Raw genomic sequence first — 27,024 nt, forward strand, 5'->3', positions numbered from 1 at the left:
AAATTGTTCAAGTACCTGCTCGAATGAGCCGCCACTTACACCTGAACTATGACGTCGTAGATGCAAGCTCATGTGTGCTTGCTTCAATGTGCCCCAGTGCGATGGTGATGATGACCACGACGATGACGACTATAACGATCATGATTAATATATTACAAATTCCTCAAGTAAATGGTCAGCTGACCTATTGGATGAACTTTAAGTGAACTCTGACATTAACGGATATAAGCCTACGTGCGTGCCTCTGCTTGAAGGAAGGCGATTGCGATGATGACCAAGAAAAACGATGACGACGATAATCATAGCCAGGCTGACATGGTTCTATTTACCTTGGGATAGCCTTATCAGTGTTAAATATACTCTACCCTATAATTATTATTGTAAGTCTGGCGGTAATTATGTGGTAATAAAAGGGGATAAACTGGACATTCTGGTTTGTGTCTCTACAGTTTGATACAAAAGAACGACTCTTATTAATAGAGTATACCCGACATGATAACAACAACAAACTTTGGAAATGTTATGCAACTATCGGATAAGTTTTGTACAATTATTAATGATCCTTCAATTAACAATTTGACAATAAATTACCCAGTGGAGTTAAAATAGTATAGTCAAATCTTTACCCGGTATTTTCAAGATGTAAAATCAAGCGTAAAAAATGAGCATCGCCTTGAAACACGACTTTCAATTTTCACTTTAAAGTGCCAATGAATCTCTCTAAAAATTGAATTTGTACTAATATTGCAAAGGTGAATACATGAATTACAATTGTAACAAGTCATTACAATCTCAGGTCCGAATTCCTTCTCAAAGATTGGAAAGTCTTGAGCTCTTACCCAAGAGCTGGTGAAGGAGAGGTATAGGCGGGTTTGGTTTCCATATCCTTTGATTAAAATAAGAGCCAAAGAAACGAGCCCGAGACAAGGCGGAAAGAGCCGAAGATGGCCCGGAAATGATAATTGATTGGGAGAAGCTCTCCTTACTTTCACATGCATATTATTCAACCACAGTTGTATCGCTAATGGAAACCAGAGAGCGGGGATACAACGAGCACAAATATTTCTCCAGGCATACCTCCACCCCTTTTCTTTTCCTCTGCCATATTTGACGTCTAAAAACAAATGCCCGTAATTGTGCGCTTTTAACAATTACTGCAAATGAACTCGCCTTGGGCTTAATGAAATGCTTTCCTCTGACAAACCGTATATTGGACTTCACCTAAGCAACAAGGAGGCATAGACTAGATATTGTGAAGGTAGCGGGGAAGGGCTGCTGATTAAGGAGAAGTAAACACAAAAAGGAAGAAAAGTCAATTTTGAACATTGCACAAGCTCCCGGCCAATTGACTTTTACGTACCCTGCTTTCAACCCTTTTAGATATTTATGTCAATGTAGGAAAAACAATTGTTAGGCGAAAGAGAGGCATGGAATGGGAACTGTAACACGTGGAAGGAGTAATTCACATTGACAAACTAAGGGAATATAAACATCTTGTGGGCTTTGCATTGCACAATATTGAGATAGATATGTTTGGTAGTTGTTTTGAATGGATCCATCTTTCTCATGGGGTAGAGAGGCTCTTGAAAGTTTATTTACTTAACGAGCATATTGGAATCATGAGAGGAAACGAAGAATGTAAATAACCTGAGAGAAGCAAACTTCGAAAGGCTCATGCTTAAAATAGAGACGGGTAGAAAAGAGTATGCATGATTTCTCAAGTAAGGATTGATTCTGAAGACATTCAAGAGAGAATGGGAGAAACAAGAGAGCGAGAGAAAGAGGGGGGGGGGGGGGGGGTTGGGGAGGAGAGAAGAGACAGGGCGACAAGGGGAGGTCAGAATGGATGGAGAGACAGCGGGTAGGGAGGGAGGATGAATGAAATACGAAACACCATAATGCCAAAGTCAGAGTTTCTTAGATTGGCCCAAAGGACGTTAATCATTCTGCTCACAGTATCCGCTTGTCTCAAGTAGATGTGAACTTAGTACAAACTCAATCCATCCTATCTCTAAAATGCATGTCAACCAGGGAAGAACTGGTATACCTACAGGGTGATAGGGGATTCCTTTTCCCAGCGCGATCGTGGGTTTGACCCCTGCTGTTTATACGAAGTGTCAGTAGTTGACGTAAGACTCCGTCAGCGACTGTCGTCTTTGACACACTATATGGAAGTGAATGAAGGCAAATGAACAGTACAACCAATGCATTAGATTTCTAACGAATGCACTGATTGCCTGGAAGGACACGCTTCGTGTGCATCGAATACAATTAACAGAACTAAGGAGCTAAGTTAGTCCCGAGGGACAGGAGTGCTCACCTTGACGTCTCTGAACTGAAAGGTGAAGATGAAGAGGGGTATCATGGCCACGATGGTCAGGCACTGGATGACCAGGAACGTGATCCGCAGCGCCCAGTTGAAGGTGAATATACAGGACCGGTCATCTGTACACTCCGAACAGCCTTCACCGCATCGCTTGCAGATCAGCTGGTCGTAGATGTTCTCTCGTCCGGCTATCTTCAGGTCATGCTGTTCTTCCAGGATGGTGCCGTTGTAGTAGTTCTCCCCGTTGTTCGGTTGGGGGAAGTAGAAGCCCTTCTTACATACGCACTGGTAGGACCCGCGACGGAAACCCAGGTTCTCAATGAAGACACACTGTTGGAGACAATTTGCAAATAAATAAAATGGTTAAGTGTGGTATTAGTAATAATAATGATACTATGATGATGATGATGATGACTGCTACAACATTAACACAAAAACCACACCGACACCAACACCAGCACTATTTCTTCTACTACTACTACTACTACTACTACTACTACTACTACTACTACTCATACTACTTATAATAATAGCAGAAGAAGAAGAAGAAGAAATTGAAGAAGAAGAAGGAGAATAATGAGAATAAGAAAGAGGACACAAAGAAGAAGAAAGGATATTTAATTATAATATTATTCATTATCATTATCATAATGTATTTGGCGTCACTTGTACCTGGGAGGGGAAAGGCGAACTTTTACAAATATAATCACCGTAACCTTCTGGTCTCTATCCATGTAAGTATGGGAAGATATAAGTCTCTAATCTGAGAACAAAACTGAAGCTTAATTTCAACACATCGAACATGTGACATTAAGGATTTACAGTTCTTGGAAACTGAGCAACCGTAAAGTACACGGTAATTGAGGAAGGTAATCTTGATAAGTCGTTTTTATTGCAAAGCGACATCGAACGACAGTGCATTCAATCACCTACTTCGTGGCTCTGCACCAAGCAGAGCAACGTGTTAATAGTGTAAATGTTTACGTTTAAAGCTCATGTTGGCAATAAATCTCATAAAAATAGGGTGATATAAAAGGTAAATATCTAACAAATCAAAGGTATTTTCTCCCGAACCATTCCTAGAAATCTAGCATTAAACGATTGCAATTACATGGACCTCAAAATGAAACAGGATGAACAGGTAGGAGGAAAAAAAAAGGAAAAGAAGAAGGAGAAGAAGAAGGGAAAAAATAAAGCATATCCTAGACACTTTCTCTTTTGCAGGCATGGTCTGGGTGGAATATCTTTAAAGGGGAAGTCCACCCTGACATTAAGTTTGTTTAAATTCAAGCATAAAAATGAGAGGAACAGGTCAGTCAAAGTTTAAGCAAAATCTGATGAAAAATAGAAAAGTTATTATTTGTTCAAGATGCGATCAATCAAACAATTTGCAAATCTGCGACGTTTCTCAAGTTCAGAGGTTCCCTTCCAATTGCCCTGTACTAAAAAAAAACACATTAAAAAAACACATAATTCCCCCCCCCCCCAACGAAAACGTTCAATCACATAAAGTTCATGGAAATTTCTGTACAGAGTTAATTGAAGAGAACCTCGCAAGATACGTCACAGTGTTGACCAATTGTGTTTCTCTGATGACAGTTTTAAAGATTCACAACTTTTCCACTTCTAACCGGGTATTGCTAAACTTCTCACTAATTTTTTACTTGTTTTTCTGCGGGTGTATTTTCCCTTTAATGCGGTGGACAGAATAATTGACATCGTTTTGAAAGTTGTTTTGCATCAAAGTTTGTGATTGTAGCTTAGATAAACATGAATTTCATCCTTTTGCACTTTTGAATTCTCAAGAGCTGAGCAGCGATTCAGATAGAATGACGGATCAACAATATGATGTCCCAAGAGATTAAGACTATGGTGGATCATATTTATCAGATAGCAAACAGTGAACCTGTTAGTCCCATCTTGAATTACAGCTGTCTTATTATCGTTACATTTCATTTATCAAGTGTTTTTATAATTCGTTGCTCCTGATATTGTGTTGTCAACATATCATACGAATCTTTGTTTTTCTCTTTAATAGTAAAAAGAGAGTATTGAAATGCCATGTATCACGGTATCACGGTGTTTTTTTTACAAAGTTTGATACATAATCAATGATTGTATTTTAAACGTAAAAATATAACAAAGTAGTTCAAATACAATGAAAAAACACGTAACATTATATGAACTTGGAACAGAAAAAAAGAAGAAGTAAAGGGAAAAGAAAAAACAGTGACGCGAGAAGAAGAAAAAAAGAAGAAGAAGAAGAAGAAGAAGAAGAAGGAGAAGGACGATAAAGGATATTCAGTAATAGAAGTATATGTCACTTTCTTTCTAAGTGTAAAATATCCGATATCCTCTTGTTTATTGTGCAGTAATTGTTACGCGGCAGCTTTAAAATAAGAAAGGTTACTGAGAGTTATTTTTCAACCGTTTGTCGCCCCCTCTTGGGTGTAGAAATGCATCCTCTGCTTTGCTGTCGCGTTCGAGCAGCAAAGCACAAAGTACTCATGACAGGTGTGTTCATATGACTGTTTATACTCTTTTGTTTTGTAGTTTTGAATCGTCATGCTGGTCGATTGCTGTATGATGTCATCTCTAGGTATCTGTATTTTGACGATGCACTGTTCAATCTTACTTGGTTTGCTTAATCATTTTTTTCATATTGAGATGAGAGTACATGCATAAAGGAGGATGATCAGCACCAAGTGCGTACCATGGACCAATGATTGAGCGGGGGGGGGGGGGGGGGTGGCGCACCCGTCTTCCTAAGATGATGACATGTAAGAGAACGATGCAATCTAGAGAGAGGATAATGATGGATGGGATCGTTTCATTATTTCAAGTTATTCCCCCCCCCCCCCCCCCCACTCCCCCTCTCTCTCCTTTTCTTTCGCTACCGCTCTGCTATTCCACCCTCTTTTTTTTCACCATTAGATTGGGAGGGGACACCTTATCCCTCCCCATATCTACCCTACTGATGATCACATCAAGTTGTTGCCCTGTATTGCCAAGAACTTCAAGAACACAAGAGGTATCATTAATGTTCACTTACCCTACATAAGGGGGCAAAATGAGGCCACATGTCTTCATGTTCTAGATATCAATAGCTCCCAGAGGAACGCAATATTTTTACTTTCCGTTCCTATTCCTTCTTATTGTAAACAAATATGATCAGACACAGTATCATATGACATTGGTGTGGCGAGACTCTGCACGTTTTGTTGGTTTAGTTTTATAGACATTAACCAATACTTCATATTTACATAAAGCTTGTGACGAAATTCTGTTCTTCAACATTCATGCGTTGTCGTTGTTTTAGTTTTAATAGCGCGTATCGTTCAGTGGTGAATATTTACGCCAAAATCTATTCGCATTATTAAACCAAAAGTCAGAGGAAAAAAGAAAAAGCAATTCTATGCTGCATTTTTTTTGTTGCAACCAATATCGATGTTAGCCTCAACAAATGCATTCTCTTTCATTTGAACATGCCTGGCGAGGAAATGTGTAAGCACTTCAGCCAGCAAGTGAATATGCCCTTTTTTCTGAAAACGTTGAAATGTTTCGAACAATAATAGATCGCGAGGGCATCAATAATTGGCCAAGAAAAAACCACATTCCCTTGCTATTCGAGAACTGCTAGAAAGAACATGAATGAGGCTGAGAATTTGTTACAACACAGACAGAGAGAGAGAGAGAGAGAGAGGGAGATTGAGAGAGAGAAAGAGAGAGAGAGAGAGAGAGGGGGAGAGAGAGAAAAGAGAGAGAGAGAGAGAGGGAGGGAGAGGGAGAGAAAGAGAGAGAGAGAGAGAGAGAGAGAGAGAGAGGGAGAGAGAGAGAGAGAGAGAGAGAGAGAGAGAGAGGGGGAGCGAGAGGAGAAGAAGAAGGGCCAGAGACATACTACTGTTTTCTTTTCTACAGAAATCGATTACTCCAATCACCTAGTTCTACTTTAATAAGCCAAAATCAAATTTTCAACGGTCGCATGCACGCTCTCTATATGTACACAGGCCGTTAGTTATTCTAGCTTTGCTTAGGGCAACGAGAGTGAAACATTCCCGTTAGAATACAAATACAATACATATGATACAAAAAGGAAATGGATGCAAAAACCAATAGTTACTTTCTTCACATTCAACAAAACATCAAGGCACCTGTCGATTATATTGGCGTCAATTACTTTAACAAATCAATTAAATTATTTTGTTAAGAGAAAACGTACGAGGTTAATTGACCTGAATTATGATTTATCGATTTATCAAGAGCGGCTAGAGTATGTTAATGATTCACAGTATTCATTTTCACGTACATGAAACATGATTTTGATTTTTTTATGGAATTCGACGGGTGCTGTAAAGTAGAATGATAATGTGTACTGTTGTATCATTAAAATAATTGCAAAGACTTTCGAAAAATCAACCTGAAGACATTTCAAAATCCCTATCACCTACTGAATAATGCGAACATTACAACGATATAATTAAGACATGATTTCTATGAGATGTAGTTAACAGCTGAATTAATAATATCCCTTGTAAAGTTAATTTTGTTCATGTGTTGGTCAATACTCATTGACGAAAGGCGGACCGGTTGAATTAGGGCCATTCTTGAATATTTTTAGATGTTGGCTTTAATATGTCACATTATCAATGTAAATGAATTGGGAAAAATCAATTTGTCATATATTCAAAACATTACAAAACTTGGTATGGGTATGATTAATTTAGTTGTTAACTGTTTACAGTTGGGCGTTGACATTACCCTTGACTTAATTTCTAGAAAGTTTTTGCGATCGAGTTCATTGCGATTTCACCGCATACGTGAATGTCATCTTGTGTGGTTCGCCAACTGTTTTTACTTCTTTTGCTCTCTCACTCTCTTTCTGATGTGCCGACGGCTTTCAAGAAGCCCAGCATCCGATCACATGCGACAGCATGATTGAATCAAATTTACCGCATAACTCATCCAGCCAAGGTGGAACGTAATCAAACCATATAAAACCGCATCTCACCATCGCTCACATCACCATCACGAATCCACCGCCCCCAAATCAATCGTTGTATATATTCCCTTTATTTACTGCCATTCCTTTCCAAACTATAAAAAGAAGTCTCATTGATCATTTAGCCCCCGAAGGGCAGTTTTTCTTTTGACAGAGTTCGACGAAGTCGGTGGCGATGACCTCAAAATGCTATCAAGCTTAGCGTCGGCATCGGCGGTACTATTGTTATATACAATATGTCATTTTACTACAAGCTGTCATTTTAGGCAATGGAGATGTAATAAAGCAGACTTATTCGTATATATTTTATTTTTTGCTTCAAAACACGACACTTGGATGTTGAGACTGAGTTTGAAATGAATTCTATTCAATAATCTCTTCAGATTGCTCTCATGAGTCGGCATCAGCTGCAGTAAAATTATATATCCAATGTGTCAACTTTAATACTGTAAGCACTCATGTTAGACAATAGTCATATTCCATGGCACTTAAACAAATCTTCTTTTTTGAAACTTCTGATCAAAATACTGCGAATTCGAATTTGCTAACAACCTCAAGTCGATTTTGATGTGCGTATTCTCATGGTGTCAATCTGTAGATGACAACATTTGAACCAGAGTCATCACTATTTCATAAGTGTTGTCTGTATTGACGAGATGATCACATGGTTTCACGTGGTGGGATCTTTTAAGGTTTCATCATAACAGTTTTAAATAAAATGCAAGCACTTGATAAATGTTTTTTAGTTGCCCCTGACGTGTAAAAACAATTCACCTTCAAATATTACAATTTTAAACGGATTCTTCTGCTGATGTACAATATATATTGAATTATTTTGGATTTAGAAAATTTCTTGTTTCATTTTTCGTCCTTGCCTGCCTGAGACTCTTTTGCTATCCGGTTTACATAGAAAATGCAATGATCGAAGTGTCGCTAGAATTGAATCAACATGAATGTCCTATCATCTGAAAATATATGACACATTCGAAAGCGGATCAGCGGTGAGCATCGTGTTGTCATCATGCGATGTGGGAAAACACCATAGTCTAAAAATAACTGCTAATCCGCCATTCCGAAGACGAGACACGCGTCGTTTATAATTGAATAATCATCCGGTCTGTGTTTTTGACTTTTCTGCGCTTCCAAGGCAGTAAACAAATGCACGAATATATATTTACTTCGCGGTATATAAGCACGAATGCAAGTGATTTTCTTTTTTTGATTTCACACTATATCTTTAATGGCGCCTAGCTTTTGGGAAGTAGGCCGAGATATTGTAGCAATCGGAAGAACAACGTGTGGAATAGTCAATTGAGAAAGGTATGCTCTTTTTTCGCATTGGAATTAGGTGGATAAACTGAGAATGATTTGAAGAGAGATGAAAAGGGGGAGGTGAAATTATAAGTATTGGATATAAGGGAGCGAGAGAGAGAGAGAGAGAGAGAGAGAGAGAGAGAGAGAGAGAGAGAGAGAGAGAGAGAAGGGGGTAATGGGGTGGATGGGACAGAAAGAGAGAGAGAGAAAGAGAAACTAGGACAGAAAACTGAAACCAATTGTATGTAGGAGATGAAGAGACAGTTATAAGATGATGAACACGAGCAAAGAGATTGTAAATGGAGAGGTGGCAGAAGAGAGAGAGAGAGAGAGAGAGAGAGAGAGAGAGAGGGGGGGGGGGGGGGCGGAGGGGGGGGGGGGGGGGGGAAGAGAGGGCGAAAAGGGTTAGAACACAAGTTCAATCTTGTCAAACATGAGGGAGATGATTGCAGAGAGAAGCACATCGTGTAGATGACCAGAACAATGGAATCAAGAAATAATACCCAGTTGAAGGACAGCAAAGACTATAAGCCTGGAGACCGACAAGGGTAAACTTGAGATGAGGTACATGGCGACAGCCGACAGACACAGGAAGGCTCTCAGACAACAGGAGCCAGAGAAGAGCGATATTTGTATGGATATATATATATTTTTTGAGAGACAGGAGCCGAATTTGTTCTTTTTGGAGAAAAGGCTACAGTATACAAAAAGCTTGCAGCAATCATGGACATCGTGACAATTCGACGCCGGGTAAAAACAAACACAATCTATCGCTCCTTTATCTTCATTCAAGTACAATGTCACGTTCAGCAGCTACCTCGTCACCAGATGACGACAACTGGACAACAATTACAACCTCGACTCCAAACAAATTATCCCAGGTTCTCTGATTCGAAAGGAGGTGGATGAGGAGGAGGAGGGAGAGGGGGGGGGGGGGGAAGGTTGTCAAAAGTTAAATTTAGATTGCAGTATTATACCTTTACCCTACTTAGAAAAAAAGAAGGATTCTCATTTGAATTTTTGAACTTTGTCAAACGTTCATAGGAAAACGGCTTACATTACTAAAGAACGTCTGTCTACGTTTTACATTGTAAAAGAACTGACGTGTGTTTGAAAACTTTCCGGGTATTTCTGACGGAGAAGAATACATGTATATCAATTTTAACAGTGGCTTCTTGAGTATAGTGCCCATGTTCGTCACGCATTAGCGCTAACGGGACGCTTACTTCGGTAATTTCCAACGATGAAAATATGAAATTTGTGCAATTTGACTGTTGCTTCCTTTGTCAAAGTATGCATTTCTCATGTAATGTATTTTTCTCTGTGCTAGGCCTAGGATCCATTCTAAAAATGGATATTCACAAGCATGCATGGGTGTCGATCTGTAATTGATACCTATAGTTCAGGGGGGGGGGGTGATCTATTCATTCATCCCCCCTGAACAATAGGTATTACGTAAGGATCGACACCCATGCAAGCATGACAATGGAAAGAGCTTATACTTCCTGTAGAGGATTCCGATTCAAAGCATTATTTACCATGGAAACATATCCTGTGTTACATTTAGAAGGAAACGCCTGCAGCCAATTAATCACAGCTACGGACCTATATTTTTATTTCCCAGCCTCTAGGGGATGCGCTGATGAGACAAGGGATTTTTCATTTCTTCAATCCTTCTAAAATCTTGAATGAATGAATGAAGGCCTGCTGCCCCTTCGGATGCCCATTATAATCAAACTGCAGGCTCAGCTGACCACTGCCATTCGTCTCACAAGTCACAAGCCTAGAGATAAATCAGAACGAGAAATGTTTATTGCCATTACAGAACTCATGGTACTTACGGGGGAGGGGGCATAGGGTGTTATGGGCCTCCATCGAAAGCCAAACATGAAGAAATAGAAAAACTAAAGAGAGAGAGGGGGGGAGAGAGAGAGAGAGAAAGAGAGAGAGAGGGGACAATGGACTACTCAATGGCCTCATTAATTTGTTTTTTTTCATTCACCAAGGGCGTATCTAGCTTTTTGCCAATTTCGTTTACTGTTTTACTTTTTTTTCTTCACTTGGCCGCCCAAGGGGGGGGGGGGGGGTTAAATCGCCGGAACACCCTCCCCCTATATCCGCCCCTGTTCACCGTCTGAGATCGGTGCCCTCCTCCTTCCCGATGATGCAAGAGCCCCTTAATGACTGAACCCATGCTACGCCGCTAACAAACTCTTCCGTTTGATTGATGAGGGGTAAGGGTAAGCATTTTATAAACGAAAGTCCTCATTTCCTGGCCACTCGCGAGCAATCATGATCTCCTGTAAATTTGCAGTTCGTCCAGCTCTCAAGGAATGTAATTACGGTCAGAGCATCCTTCTGGTCAGTTTAATCAGGGGCAGATTAAGGTTTTTGTCAAAACGGGGCGGGGGGGGGGGGGGGGGGGGGGAGTCCGAAAATCTGTTCTGTTAATTTTGCGATTTACTCCGATGAGTGTTAGACGAAAAGCTTTAGTATGTCTGTATTCGCTGCTATTCTTCGATTTTGTAGTAATAAATAAAGAAATCACAAAGAAGGGAAATCGTTATCAGATTTGTAGGTACCTTTTTTTTAAATACAAATGTTTGAAATGGGGGGGGGGGGGGTTCCCCTCAATTTGCCAGTGAGAGCCATTGAATAAAAACCACGTTGAACATTGCTATTTATACATTTTCGCATAGATATTACGTGGGAAAATATTCCAATTTTTTCCCTTCAATTTCACTTTTATGAATCCTCATTTTTTGTTGCGCAACAATTTTGTAACGAGTCTCTTGACAGAAACGATTGAAATCACACCTATTTTTCCAAGTTGTCAAATTCTAAATAAAGGCCACATTGAACATTGCTATTTATACATTTTCGCAACGATCTTACGCGGAAAATATTCCAATTTCTTCCCTGCAATTTCACTTTTATGATCCCTTATTCTCCGTTGCACAACAATTTTATTATAAAGAAACCAGAAAACAATTTTGTAAAGAGTCGCTTGACAGAAACGGTTGAACTCAAGGAGACAGTTATTTTTCCAAGTTGTCAAATTCTGTCATTTCTATGACATTCAGGGAGCATTTAATATACAGGAAAGGGTAAGTTCTAAAAACACAACTTTGATACGATTGAAAGTTCATCACTTGATTTAATGAGGAATGCCTCAATCTAATTCAGAGTTATACTATTCATTATTATTTATCCTGTTTGATGAAATTGAATAAGTATCTTGTTCAGAAGAATAAGAAACCCAAAGATTACATAATTACAATTCACGATATAGTGTATAAAAATGCACCAGATATTTCATTGGAAAAACTTTCTTTTCCCCGTTGCCTGTGCACTCCGACCCCAATATGGCTCAACCAAATCAATTTTCCCCGCACAGCATTTTATAATATCTCTAAATAAACAATAGCCATCAAGCTCTGAGACACGATCTGCAAATAACATAATGGACGATGGTCATGAGATATTAATACACGATAATGCAAAGTGTCTTAAATCTCCTTTCCCCACGTACTATTTAATTATGGGAGGAGAGCATATTTTGTCGCATTATTGTTCGGGAATGGTCCTTATCCCCTCGCATAGCTCTTGTAAAGCACTTTAGTTTTAAAGTCTCCCTTTGTTTCGGGTGTAAGTGGAATTAATATAACATCATTGAGGTGTTCCCCGACTAAATCCCCTAATGACTCCCCCGTTCTCCCCACGAATTAGAGCCACTCTCCCCTGTACCATCTCTCTCTCTCTCTCTCTCTCTCTCTCTCTCTCTCTCTCTCATATCCCTCCCTCTCTCACTCCCTCCCTCCCTCCCGTTTTTGATATCGAATCACCTTTTCTATGGGATCCTACTTTCTACAATTATGAATCTGAGACCAAATCAGAAACGTGATTATAAAGGAGAGTGTTAGATTAGCGCTGGAAAAGAAGGAAAAACCACCATGAACATAAAAAGAGGTCGGTTAAAAAACGAAAATGGACAAGAGTGGTTATAAACGAAGAGACAATATTACATGAAGAGGTGCATATGCAATTAGAGCATATGGTAAATGATATAAAGCCATACAGGGGCCATTAGTGAACAACAAAAGATGAAGAGATATCGCTTGAGAGAGAGAGAGAGAGAGAGAGAGAGAGAGAAAGAGAGAAAGATAGATACAGACAGAAAGAGATGGAGAAAATCGATGATTGATAAATTATGATTTAGTTATTCTTGTCCACAAAATGTGGAAGTATGCTTTTCATCGGAATAAAACAGGCAATAGAAGAAATGAAGACATAAAAGTAAAGTTAAGTGGAAACACATACAGTATATACGTTAACAAACAACCAAACATATTATCTGTTCACATACCAGAAGGGGTTTAACTCGACTCATAATTGTCAGTCGTCTTCTCAAGTTTATTTCCCCATTAAGATATTATTTCGCTACGCCTTTATCTTCTCTTCCTTCATTTTCTTTTCCTATTCGTAATCCTTATCATCATGATAATCGAGTGTAGTTATATTCTATTTGAATGTTACACCCTCTACTGCTTTTGCTTGTGATGCTCTCCAGTTGAGCGATACACATAATGTTGATATATCGAATAATATACTTCATGTTATCAATCACTGAATCACTAAAGCTACATTTGATTGATTATGCTTTTGATTCATCAAACCATTTTAGTGCTCCCCAAATCAGAGCCTTGCAGAACGGAAATTACTGATGGAAAATATATTTGTCTCTAAAAGCCGCAGTATTCATGATTAATGATTATTGCAGATAAATATAAGTTATACTGAAATACCGTAACGACGTATTATAGTTGTAGCCGTCGATTTCATCGTACTCTATTCTATTTTACTTTCTCTACCGTTTCCCCACAACAAAAAAGCTACCTTATTCTGCTCAAATGAACAATTTACATTGGTCATCAGCATATTCTTTTTCTATTACCCATCTGTCTATAGTTTAGTTTGTTAACCAAATCAATTAATCTGCGAAGCATTTCTCATTTTTCCAAACCTCTCTACGTCCTTTAAATAATCCTTTCCCATGTCCGATCAACCCACCCTCTTATACTTTTACCTTACTCTTCTACATTGTACTGGCTCTCTCTCTCTCTCTCTCTCTCTCTCTCTCTCTCTCTCTCTCTCTCTCTCTCTCTCTCTCCATCTTTATCTGTCTTTATTTTGATGTACAGGAATCTCCACTCCCACTCCGTCTCTCATCCTCTCCCGTTCGTACCATGTTCATCTCTTTTTCGTCAACCTTTCAGCAATCTTCCGAGACCGTAGTTCCAGACAGTGTTGCCATACGACCCCGACTGGCAATAATGCCATCCATTTTTATACCATTACGTACCTGTATAGATGCAACTTCAAATTGATTTAAAGAGAAGTCCTCCTATTAAGTTGGTTTTAATAGAAGTGAAAAATGAAGAAAAAAAAAATGTCGATCAGCGAAAGTTTGAGCAAAATCCGATTAAAAATAAGAGAGTTATGATGTCTTTGAACTTGCAAAGACAATTTGGTTACTCTGTGACATATCTTGCGAGGTCCCTCCCCCCATTTGCTCTGTACTAAGAAAAAAAAAATCATACATGCACCCTAAATATCATTATTGCAAGTATAGTGCTATATGGCAGTGCTATATTGCCGTATGGCAGCCGTGCTAAAGCCAGGGAATAATCGGGAGCGCCAGGAGGGTCAAATCTGACTGACATGAGCGCTATACAAGAACCCACTATTATTATTATTATTACAAGCTCTGTATTATACCAAACTGTTCCGTCATCAACAATTAAGAAAAAAAAGTTTATGACATTTTCTGAACAGAGCACATGGGAGAGGAGCTCACTAAATACGACACAGTGTTGCCAATTTGTGTTTCACTGATGACAACTTAAAAAATATTAACAACTTTCCTATCTTCAATCGGATATTGCTCAAACTTTCCCTCATCCCCCCTGTTTTTCTGCTTTTATCAATACCAGCTGATTATTACAGCAGATTTCCCCCTTAAATAATATCTCACGACCACCATAGGTTAAGAACCACTGACAACAATAACTGATCCACGATATACACTGATCCTTTCATCTTCACTTCGCTTCTCCCCTTAATTCCATCATCAGCATTTCAGTCCTTCGCCGCTCATTTTCTCCCCTCTCCCTCCTACTCTCATCATCGTCCTCCTTGTTCTCCTCCTCCTTGTCCTCCTCCTCCTCCTCCTCCTGCTCCTCCTCCTCCTGCACCGCATCTTTCTCCTCCTCCTCTTCTCCCTCCTTCCCGCCTCCATCTCCTCCCATACCATCCTCTCTACCCACCCGCCCGCGCGCTCTACAATCGAGGTTCAAGTTTTTCGTACTATTGTCTGGTGATTTATTTGGTTTCATATTTCTAAAGAGAGGTCGCAGGGAGGAAGAAAATCAGAGATGAACGAGATTGAGTAGAAGCCATGAATGTTTTATAAGGAGACGGGGAACCGCTCGTTCATCACTGATGTTCATGTCCGTCCAAGAATACAGTTCAGTTTTTTACTTTAGGCACGCATGCATACAAATTTTCGGGATAAAGTTTCATGTCTGATTGTGTGGGAGTTATTTGCAGGAGGATTATATAACACTGTATTTTCAGTCCCTTGGGGTCGGCGATGGCAGGTGCGCGGGTATTGGAAAACGACGCCTCTCCAACTACGGGGGTAATTTTTTAGGTTCTCAAAGTGGTCAGTGAAATGAATATGAAAGACGACAATTTGAGAAACTATGCTCCATTTAAAATGGTTGCCTGAAGGTACACACGGAAACTATACTAGGAATCAATTACATGAATTATGTAAACAGCGTTTTTTTACGCAGTTTATCTCCACGTCGCTATTCAAATTTGTATTCAAATCCAATGAGGTTCTAGCGAAATCTTGCTCTTAGTACGTAAATTGTATCAGTGGTTTCTTTTTTCTTCTCTTTTACTATTTGACAATGTTCAAAATTTCTAATCTTACTTAAACAAATATATATATTATTATTCTTTTTGATAGACCACAATATAGGTAGTAAAGACGAAATTTGGCGCAATGGGTTCTTAAATTTTATATTCAAGGTGTTTTCTTTACATTCTTTATTGCTTTATTATCTAGGTAGTATAATATTAATGTATTGTTTTATATAACAGAATCTTGAAATAGATATAAACAAGCAAAACAAGTTAAACAACAGACACAATTTAATACATAAACAAACAAATACAACCAAAAAATTAAACATTAATGGTAAAGTATATAATATAGGACTTTTTCATATATTTGTTTATAACTTCATTTACCACTGTATAATCGACATGTACTCTCTATTGTTTAAGCCGTCTCTCTCTCTCTCTCTCTTTCTCCCCTCTATCTCTCTTTCTCCCCCCTCTCTCTCTCTCTCTGTGCACCTCTTCCTCTCATCTGCCCCTTCCACTCTCTTTCTCTCTCTCTCTCTCACTCTCTATTTCTCTCTCTCTTTCTCTTTCTCTCTCTCTTTCTCTCTCTCTCTCCCGAATTGCAAATATCACAGATGCAAACATTACTAGGATTGATGATAACTAAACAAGGGCGACTTCCTAATGTATGGGCTCTGTGTATTTCTTTCTGGGCTGCACGCCATTGCATATCAACGCGCCGTATATATGCACCTTAGGGTATAGACGTTCATTAGGCTTTTCATTTTTATCGAAGGTTGCTATCATAGGTTTGAAATAAAAAAAATATCGCGACAACTATAAGCCTACAGCACTTGCCTCTGTAATTGTATACAGGAAAATTGCATTAATTACAAGTCCGGAAACCAAATACCCCTTCTCGATCTTGTATTTCCATTCAATCTCGATACATCAGAGGCACGCAAACTCTTCACCTATGTAGGCAAAAACACCTTTAATCACCTCCGGTATCTTGTTTCGTCGAAGCAGGAAATATGATAATAAATATCGATTAAATTAAACAAAAAACAGCGTCTTTCGTGTAATCTACACGAGTATTGAGGGTAGAATCCCCTCGTTGGCTTAAATTTCAAGAAATCGGTTATCATGGTTTTTTGTCTTTTTGATATGAAAGCACCAAAAGCGCAGTGGTGAGAAATGGGAAATATTGGGTTTGAATTGTGTCGTAATTTAATCCTAATGTGATGTAGTATGACCTTTAATAAGCATCGATACATAACCATTTCTTCAAGGGAATTTTTTCCAGGACATGGGGAGTGCTGGTTATTAATCAAACTTGATCTTCCGTAATGCCAAATCGAAAAAATAATAATCAATCAAATAATCCATTTCAAATGGTCACAATATAACCTCCTAAATAATTATACTTACTTGTAGTTAGACAGCAACACTTATGTGCTTAGAAACACCTGTATAAAGCGCCCTATAAATGTATTTATTATCATTATTACTATTACTAAGGTTTAATCAAATTTATCTCCAATTTAATTTATGTGACGTCGAATTAATGTCAAAGTTGAAAACTTAGCAGCTACTTAAGAGGGAATGTAGAACTTGTTTCATATTCTACGCAGAAAGGACAATCTGAATAAATATTTGTAGCCACTTCAGAGCTACATTTTATGTACTTATATGGACATGGCTTTGACAAAAACTTAATTAAAATTACAGATAGACAAACATAAAACTCAAATTAAAATTACAGAAAGACAAATATAAAAGTGTAAGAATTTGCAGGAAGAAAGGAAACAAACAAGAAGAAGGACTATAAGATGGACTAAGGTAAAAGAGAGGAAAACTGTAAATTAAATGTCTTAGGCTCGATCAAACCACCAGGCTCAAGAATGTAGGCTTTACAATAACATATGATTATTACAGTGCTTGGTATCAGCATACATGAGGGTATATGCGTGAGCAGGTAAGGTTATACCTGCCCAACACGCAATTCATTTACAAAAGGCGGGAATATTTTCTCCTCGTTTCTGATTCATCGCTTTTTTTCTTCTTTCTAGCTTAATGTTTGGACAGACCAGGCCTTGAAAAATGACGTGCTCCGGGGCAGAATGATGTACTCACGATGGGGATCGATTCAAACCTTGTTAAGGGAGAGATGAGATAATATGGGAGGGTGAGGAATGGCCTCTGGTTGGGTAGTCGAGAGGTGGTGATGGGGTGGAGATGAGAGGAGAGAGAGAGGAGGGATAGAAAATGGATTGAAATGACCCGGGAGAAGGGTTAGGGGACGAGGGAGAGAGAAAGGTAGAAGGAAGACAGAAGAAAAAATAAGGGCGTGCGTGTGTGTGTGTGTGTGAGAGAGAGAGAGAGAGAGAGAGAGAGAGAAAGAGAAAGAGAGAAAGAGAGAAAGAGAGAGAGAGAGAGAGGGTGGATGATGATCAGGTGCGGGGGGGAGGAACGGAGAAGAAAAAAATCAGATAAATAAAAATATAGAGGGAGAACGAAAGAGAGAGAGAGAGAGAGAGAGAGAGACAGAGGCAGAGGGGTAGATAATGCATAAATCATAATCCCGACACGACAAAATTGTCCCCGCTTGTCTCTACCCAGGTGAATAAATGGCTACCCGGAAGGCTACGAAGGTCGTTGCCAAACGGAGCACGTACGAGCCTTAAAATACCAAATGGCGAGAATATTCCATCCTGGGCATGTTTGAAATGAAGTGTACACATCGGGATTTTAAATTAGTTCTCAACAGGAATTGACAAAAATGAATTTAAGTGTAATAATTGTGGTTTGGAAGGCTCTATTCAACATGTAAGCGTTTTAAAAAATAAAATAGATAACACAATTTTGTCATTAACATCACACTCCTGCTTAAGTCAAAAGCGTGAACCCGATACGATGGTTTTGAAGATGCTTTTTATTGTATCATTTCTTTACAAAGTGTATCATTAGGTTTCACCCTCCCCTACCGTTTGACAAGATTGAGATTCATCGCCTTGCCCCCAGAAGGGACAAGCAATTGCAGTCGAGATTTATGGAGCCGGGGCTCCTCGGAGAAAAGACGGTGCCCGATAAATTCAGGAATTCCACGAATCTAGTTTTAGTAATTTCTCGGATTACCCAGGAACTTGGGATAATTAGAATGATGAATAGAACACCATATTTCAAGTAACCTCTTCTTAGAGCAGCGCATATACGTGAATGGGATAATGCAGCACTTTCGAAAGATCGAATTCTGACGAACTTTTACACAAGTTCTTTATTTTAATAAAATACAATATGTACTTGTGCTGTGAGTGGCGTATGACATCCAGAGTCTGTTAAATTTAATTTCATCATACAAAATTTGGTATTCACGTGGGAATGAAAAAGAACTGTAGGAGTGCGATTTCGTATTTCTCATTTTTCTTAGTTTGATATTATTAGATATGCATACGCTCTTAGACTTGTGCTGGGATTGACAAACGATGTTCAGAGGCCACAGTTGTGCAATTTGACCACATTGTCTTAAATATTTCCGTTTAAAAGAGAAAAAGAGTTTATTTGCCATGTTATTCATCATAATGCACGAATCGAATTTTCTTGGTGTCACTAAGTACTTTCGGAAGATCGAATTCTGACGAACAATTTTTTTTATTTTAATAAAATACAATACGTCCCCCCTCAATTTTTAGGGGGGGGGGCGGAAGATTAGAAAAAGGGCAACAAAAATGAATAGCAAATTGGACGACTATAGAAGAGTGATAATAAAGCAACAAAGTTATAATTGATGAAAACACAAATAGTGTAGGCTTGCTCTCAAAGTGTTGACATAATTTATTGTCTCAATAATTCCAGAATCAAGCCTCAATGGTAATAAGAAATGACAAATACACCCGGGTAGGAGTGCACCAAACGATTTGTTAGCATTAGATACTTATGTACACCTTAACTTCAATCACACATCTACAATAAAGCAATGGAAGGAATGGTGGTATTCAAGAGTCGTGTCTCATTTGTTTCTCGTGGTTTCATTTTCGCAATATACACCACGGAAAGAGTGTCAGAAAGGCAATTAAGATACACCCTGCTGGGAAGCCATCTTCGTTCCCCATAGGCAGGGGCGAAGATCCGAGAGGGACGAGGGACACGTCCCCCCTCAATTTTCTTAAGGGGGGGGGGGCGGAAGATTTGAAAAAGGGTAACAAAAAATGTATAGCAAACACTGACGTAAGACTGCAACACAATTGCAGGCTCTGGAGGGCCCAAGAGTGCAGCGTTTAGACTAATAAACATACACAAATCTTCTCGCTCGGTCACTTCGCTCCCTCCCATAATATCTTTCAACATGTACAAGTATTGTAGAGAATCTGTATGGATACAGATTTTCCCTCGCATTTCGTCAACCTGGTCATGAAAAGAATTCGCCGCCTCTGCCCATAGGAGAAGGATTGGCAGTTGTATCTAGTCTTGAATCATCTGACCTCGAACAAGATAGCTCCATTGTAATGCTAGATGACGGCGCGAAGACACATCGAGTCGAAGTTGAGGAATGGACTCCCGGGTTCCCGCCGGGGAAAAGGTTGATGAACTCCTGACATCTTGGTTATGAGATCTTCCCTCTTCTCCGCTGTTTACTCCAACAATCTCTCTAATTTATACTGTTTCAACAAGTTTTGGTTTACTCTGCATCGATCGCTCAACGCCATTGTTTGTTCCCTGTCATGGTCCACACGCCGTGGGTGGGAGGATTACGGTGTATTATTCCCGATTTGTCAATACGCTAGATCAAATACGTGGGACCGAAGCTGCTCCTCGGCCGCCATGTGTGTGCGCGCATCATCATGAACTGAGTCACAAGAGAAGAGGCGACTCAAGGTTTGTGAAAGTACGATCCGTTACAATGCAGATAGAACGAGATACCAGAGCATATGACGTCATATATGACAAAAAGAGAGAGTAAACATGCGCTTTTCTCCTCTTTTACCGATTCTCGTATTTCTTTTTTCACTTCATTGCTGGAGCAAATAGCTCCTATTTTGTCCCGTGATTTGTTTTAGCAGTATAATGACCAAAATAATTCCCTCGACATTGAGGCGTGCAGGCTAATATTCATAGACACGATAAAAGTGTATTAAATAGCTGTCCTTTTACAGATTTGTGCATAAGATATGGGATTGCAGAGACTTTCGAAAGTTCAACTTAAGGCGATTTCTCTATTTGATTCATCATTTAAAAAAAATATGTGAACATTACAACAACGGGATATCAGCAGGATATCAATAGGATAAACAATAGGATACTGGAATTCGTCGAACTGATTTCTCAAAAATCTCTGCGATTATGTTACTGAAGACTTCAGAAATTGATTAAAGGTAGTGAAAGTTAATTGTGACTTGCCACTGATCGCTCCTGCCTTTTCTGAGATCTCTATATCCTCAAAAACCCTTTCCTGCATGGCTTTTAACCCTTCACATCACATCACCGAAATCCAAGAAGCACACAATCCTTCAGGACAGTGTTCTGCTGAACTCAATGTCATCGGACTTTGGCAATATGTCACCATTAATCTTCGTCCACTTAGACCTAGTTTACTCAATGAAAATAGACATGGGGGTTACGGGAGAGATGAGAATTGATGTCTGTGATAGTTCGCTGCGGCAGGTGGAAACAAGACGTGACTGCACTTCCCAACGGCTGTTCGTTAATTGATAGAGTCAGCAAAATTAATAAAAAAAGGATCAATGTAAGGGATTTCAGATCTCTCATGTTTATAAATCTAACTTTTTAAATGGAACACTAGTCTTTCCTCATGTGCATTTTTAGTCCTGTATTTCATTGAGCGAGTAAAGTCTATTTTAAACCCGTTTTTGGTTCAAGTTTAAACAGGGTGGCCTAACGTTTCATTCGACGTCACTACAGAGAAATCTTACTCCGAAGTCCATCAAAGTCGCTCTGGCTCGACTTACCCCAAGCTTAAATGGAGCGACAGATTTAAGCTTTCAGTAACAGAATACGGGTCTCTAAATTGTCACAATATATATATAGACTGTTTAAATATTGCACCTCATGTTTATGGCTACATCCGATTTCCTTGACCTTTCACACAACTAGAAGACTTGAAATGTTAACTGTCATTTGACTTTCTCTCAAATCTATCTCAAGCACGAATCATTTTTAATACATCAGGAGCAAGATAACCTAAAGCAGCATTAAAACAACAAACAAAATCGATGAATTTATGTTTGATGATTTTATTCAGAGATATGATGTATAGCACATGAGGCATCATTTTGCTTACGTGGGAATCAGTGCATCAGCAAGTTGTGCAACTTTTGTATCTTGTGGCAAAAACTAAGCTATTATTATGGAGATATAATGCATGTGGGAAATAACAATGAGGGTGCGGCGCCATGCCATCAACACTATGGCGTTTGATGATGCGAGTTTTCTTTAGCGTCCTGATCTCAATTCTTTTGACCCGTATCCATATGTGGATATATCTTTTTATTCTACTATCTCACCTCCTCCCTCTCTGTTCCCCTCCACGTCTTAAAGGTACTACTCCTATGTCCCAATTGCAGGCCAACAAAAATGAAAAAAAGTTCAATTCCAAAGGCATTTCAAAGATAATACTAATTTAGAACTTCCCTAAAAAAGGAGCTTGAAAATGTATGTGGGCAAATAACGACTATTAGTTGTCGAATCGACCTAAGTAATACCAATACAGTAAGTAATAGTCTGATTTTCAGACGCAAGGATTCAATCAGTTTAATTTCGGCCATTACAAGAAGTTGGTTATTGATGTATACAAATGCTCATGTACCCTTTACAGCTCATTTTAAGTATGTTATTACCAAAGAAGAAACAAAATTGCATTATTTGAATATTAGGACACTGCTAACCATTAAATTTCACAGATAGGACATAGCATCTTTAAACCATAATATAACTTATTAATAGATAATGAGCATGCAATGTCTCTCACACACCCTCAATATTTCATCACATTTAAGATAGAAAACTGCTTTTCACAATAGTTGTCATATTCGCGCGTTTACAAGTCCTAATAGAAATTATTAGAAAAAAGCAGTCATAACAATATCGATATCATAATAATGATGATGGTGATGATAATGGTGATGATAATGGTGATAATAATGATGATAGTAATAAAAGATACTCATAATAGTGTAAAGAATGAAAAATGATAATAAAAACCTATGACCAAATTGTATATTTTGTTTACAGTTTTTTTCATTTAGAACAAACTTCATATATCTTACCGCCAAAGATTTTATTTCCTTTCTCTTACCGTTTGTGACGCTCTGTCGCATTTATCGGTGTCTGAAAAGATGTTCTCCTCCTTTGAGATGTTGGTATTGTTGTCATCGATGCATTGATTGATGTCTATAGCCCGCAGGTCGATATCGAGACCGCTCGTTCCTCTGAAGAAGAAAAAAGAACAATGTCGAGAAACATATGAAACAATGCAACCCGCACCACCATTAATGAGCGAGTCTAGGATCAAGAATTCATAATCTAATATAAAATACATTTGAGCGAATCTCTTCAATATTTGATTACATGAGAGGGGTTGCGGAGGCATTAAGATACAGTGATTAAAAATATTAACTACGTTTTACATATTTTAGATGAGGTAATTTTAACTGGTGTGATATTTTCTATGTAAATGGCTTTGTAACATACAGAAAACACGATTGATTATATCTCCTTCAATCAAAACTCTAATTAATATATCATTGTAATACATATTAACTTACACATTATTTTATGTGACAGATAATTACAATGAATGGTATTACACCAGTAAATGAGAAACAACAGAAATTTAAAATGATTGAAAAAAAAAAAAAAATCGACATTATGTTGAAGGGGCCTTGAACATGTTATCAATTCATATCATACAAACAAAAGCGCCGTGGATACACAACATGAACACAATATTCATTGATTCAACAACAACAATGGGGTAATATTCAGTAGATTTTTAGTAGGTAAAGATACAAAACATGTGGGATCGCTCTTTGCTCGTTTCAAATAGCTCCATTTTTCAGGATGGATTAACATAAATTTACCCACAATTATTCTGATTTATAATTGTTGATAAAGTAGGGGTTTTAATATAATTAACAGGTTCTTACGATTTATGATATACACTCTATCACGAATTCCTCTTTTTACATCTTAAATACCGCTTTCTTTCAAATGGTGATTTCACCACCAGCTCATCATAACAATGGAAATGAAATAACCACCGTTTTTTTTTCTTCTTCGAAACTCATCAAATGTCATGGGCTCAAGGCCATATCTAAGCGGTTGCGGTTTCTGGTTTATCGAGGATCAATTAAACCTCAATATCATTGGCACTAGGGATAATCATTGAATGTCAAATGGATGACAACCTTGGCATGTGGGCTTGGTTTTTAAAAGCCGAATATGAATTTCATATCTCTCACAATATTATCGTCCTTCGTAATCGTGTATTTCTATATCTAAATTTGTAGAGAGAATGATAATGGTTAAATCTTCCGTTTCAGATCATTTACCGTCTTTTGGAAATGGCGGGGCGAAACAAAATTACCGAGTGTTTGCGTGTGTGTATGAGGGGGGGGGGGGGTGAGGGCAAGGAGGAATTTGAGGGCAAATTGTAAAACAATCCTAAATAATCTCTTCGTATATGAAATTGAAAAAGGATTATGATTAACCTTTTCATTTGAGCGCATTTATTTCATTTTGGCAATGGCGGTTACAATGACTTTTTCAAGCGCATGGGTGCGCGGTAGGGTGCGATGAGTTTTTCTTCTTTTTCTTTTGTTAAAATTTGTTGAAACTTAACCTTTCCCACCTCCGATGCCACCGCTGGGTATAGATATCATTCACATGAATGTATTCTCTATGTTTGATAAATATAAAACATAAAAAGAAAACGGTGAAGGGCAGGAGGACGCCGATGGTAGGGCCGAGACTATGGATCCAAGTGAATGTTTCCTATATACGACGTCTACATTAAGTATCAGCTGTTTAAATGCCTTTAATGGATCACCATGCTCGTGGTATTCAATCAATTTAATGGTTTCACCTTCAGAGTTAACGCAATAGAATACGAAAACATGCAGCGACTAAAGAAGACAAAAAGTACCTACTCTACGTTTGGGCACAAGGTCATCAGCAAAAGAAACTCTTCTTGCTCGCAATGCAGTATTCAATGTTTGACGATAAATATATCATTCTCCTATTTTAGGCCACTCTTTACTTTGATAAAGGTATCTACGATAAAGAAATTGGACGTGTTGCTGCATGATATATAAATAATTCTGCCTCATACATTATTCGTCTTTGTAATGCCGATGAGTATTGAGTGACGAAACATTCTTTGCTATTAGGCTGATATTTTTTCAATTCAAAATCTGAATTCATCTATGACTTGAAAGTTTTCTTTTATTTATACATTCATGCACAATTTCAAAGCATATTAGGTCGGGATATCTTCCATCGCCTGGAGCTCAAATCAAAGTAACATACAAACAAAGAACAGAAAAGCAAATAATGAAGCAAAGTGAAATAAAGAAAAATCACATTCACACACATCCCCTTGTTTGATATCGCACATCTGGTTCATTGTTCCTACTCATTATCAATGCCTGCTACTTCCTGAAATTGGCGGTTAATTATCACGAGTATTAGCCATTCACAATATTTTTTGTCATAGATCTGGCATATCATTTTCCAATTATCGCCCAATTTTTTTAAACCAAAGACACAGTTCAATAATTAAACATCACTTGGAAACCGTGTCGAAATTAGGCGGGCTAAATTTCGTAATCATTAACAGCAAGAGTGCTGTCTGCAACGCCGATATTAATAGATATTCTAATGAAGCGACTGTGTGTTTGTTCCGCCTGTTATTCTTATTATTTCAGGTCTATCGCCAATACTAAATTGGTAGAATGGGACGATAAAGTGGACATGAACGAAGGCAGCTATTCTTCTGAAATACGCCTGAATTGTGTATAATTAGTGCTAGTTATAGTCGGGTAATAGTACTTTTTAATCATATTTCAAGTATTTTCCATTGGAGGCCTGGACGCTTTACCCGGATAATCCAAAGATGATTCATGCTTTAATCCTTTAATGACATATTGATGCTTTGGGGAGGCATGTGAGGAGGAGGAGGGGTATTGTTTATGGCTTTCTTTCCCGCGGCAAGACAAAAAGGAACGCTAACTATTATCTTATTCACGCACCAATCAATTTGTTTTAATTTTAGTTGCAGGTCTTTCCATTGAATGGACAGTTGAATTCCTGTTTAAGACCGCAAATGCCTTCAAAGTGCATGGTTATTGCTCTTATTCTTATTTATTACATGTCTAATGCCCTTTTATGACCCACAATTGCTGTGAAGGTAATTCACGAAAAGCCAACAAAAAGCCGACATTGGCATTGGCTGAAATAAAAAGGATGAGGCGCTATCTCGTTTTTTCAACGACTGGTTCAAAATTAAAATTAAATTGTATGTTCTTTCAAATTTGACATTCAGTTGTTCATTATCCCACATAATTTTTTTTGTAACGCCCTCTATACCAAAACTCAACTATCCCTTTAAGAGAAGGTCGTTGTCTGGATAATCTCATGATGATTCACACTTCTATGCCTTCCTGAATTCCTGATGCTTGAAAATCAGCAGGCTTTCTAACGCATAGAATATAACGCCTCCTTCATAAAAACGGTGTGGACCGGGAGATGAACGGTGTAAAAAATACAGAGGAAAAAAGCCTAAAGGTAATTTTGTGCCCTATTAAATTTTTGGAGCATTGTATGCCTCACTCTGGTTTTTTTTGCTCTTTCTTTTTACTAAATGGTGATCCTGATTGGGCAAAACATTACACTAATTTGTGTATAAAATTGACCAAGGATTTTGCTTTCATGTTTGGCGATGTTAACGGCATGTTAAGTTATCAATAGTAATAATAATTACTTTTTTCACAGGGCAGGTACATCAGTGTTAATGCTGCTCTTTCGGTGGGCCAGCATTGCAAGGTATCAGTAATTCTTGGACGAGAGGGACTAACATATTGTGGTCGAAAAACAAGTTTAAGAATGCAAAGACCGAGCAAGGATCGAACTGGGACCATTCGTATGAAAATAATGAGCCTTTCCCAATATACTACAACGTTCTCATACGGTTTTAAAGAGGAGTCCAGACCTCAAAGTAGATGAGTAAAGATGGTTAAGGGCCTCTTTTGGAGTACTAATTAGGAGGGTAATGAACCGAAGGGTGTGCTCTGAAGAGAGTATCAGCTGCACAGGTGCTTACTTCAATTATCTCAGCCCAAGAAAACAATTGCCTGGATGTGACGTCGACAGACCGGATGAAAGTGACGGCTTGATGTATCACCTTCTTGCTACAACCATGTATACTCAATCCTCAAGACAAACTCCTTGGCTTTCA

General features: G+C 38.5%; 1 protein-coding gene across 1 annotated transcript in view; it reads right to left on the reverse strand.

The window, feature by feature from the left end:
* Positions 1–27,024, reverse strand: part of LOC100888258 (probable G-protein coupled receptor CG31760) — an 85,943-nt gene that overhangs the window by 38,182 nt on the left and 20,737 nt on the right. Inside the window, exons 2-3 of the mRNA XM_030976096.1 lie at positions 22,867–22,999; positions 2,321–2,656 (exon numbers count right to left, since the gene is read on the reverse strand). Of these exons, the coding sequence (XP_030831956.1) occupies positions 2,321–2,656; positions 22,867–22,999 (469 nt within the window). The remainder of the gene's footprint in view (positions 1–2,320; positions 2,657–22,866; positions 23,000–27,024) is intronic.

This window comes from Strongylocentrotus purpuratus, unplaced genomic scaffold (genome assembly GCF_000002235.5).
Source record: "Strongylocentrotus purpuratus isolate Spur 01 unplaced genomic scaffold, Spur_5.0 spur5_scaffold_8, whole genome shotgun sequence".
NCBI lineage: Eukaryota > Metazoa > Echinodermata > Echinoidea > Camarodonta > Strongylocentrotidae > Strongylocentrotus > Strongylocentrotus purpuratus.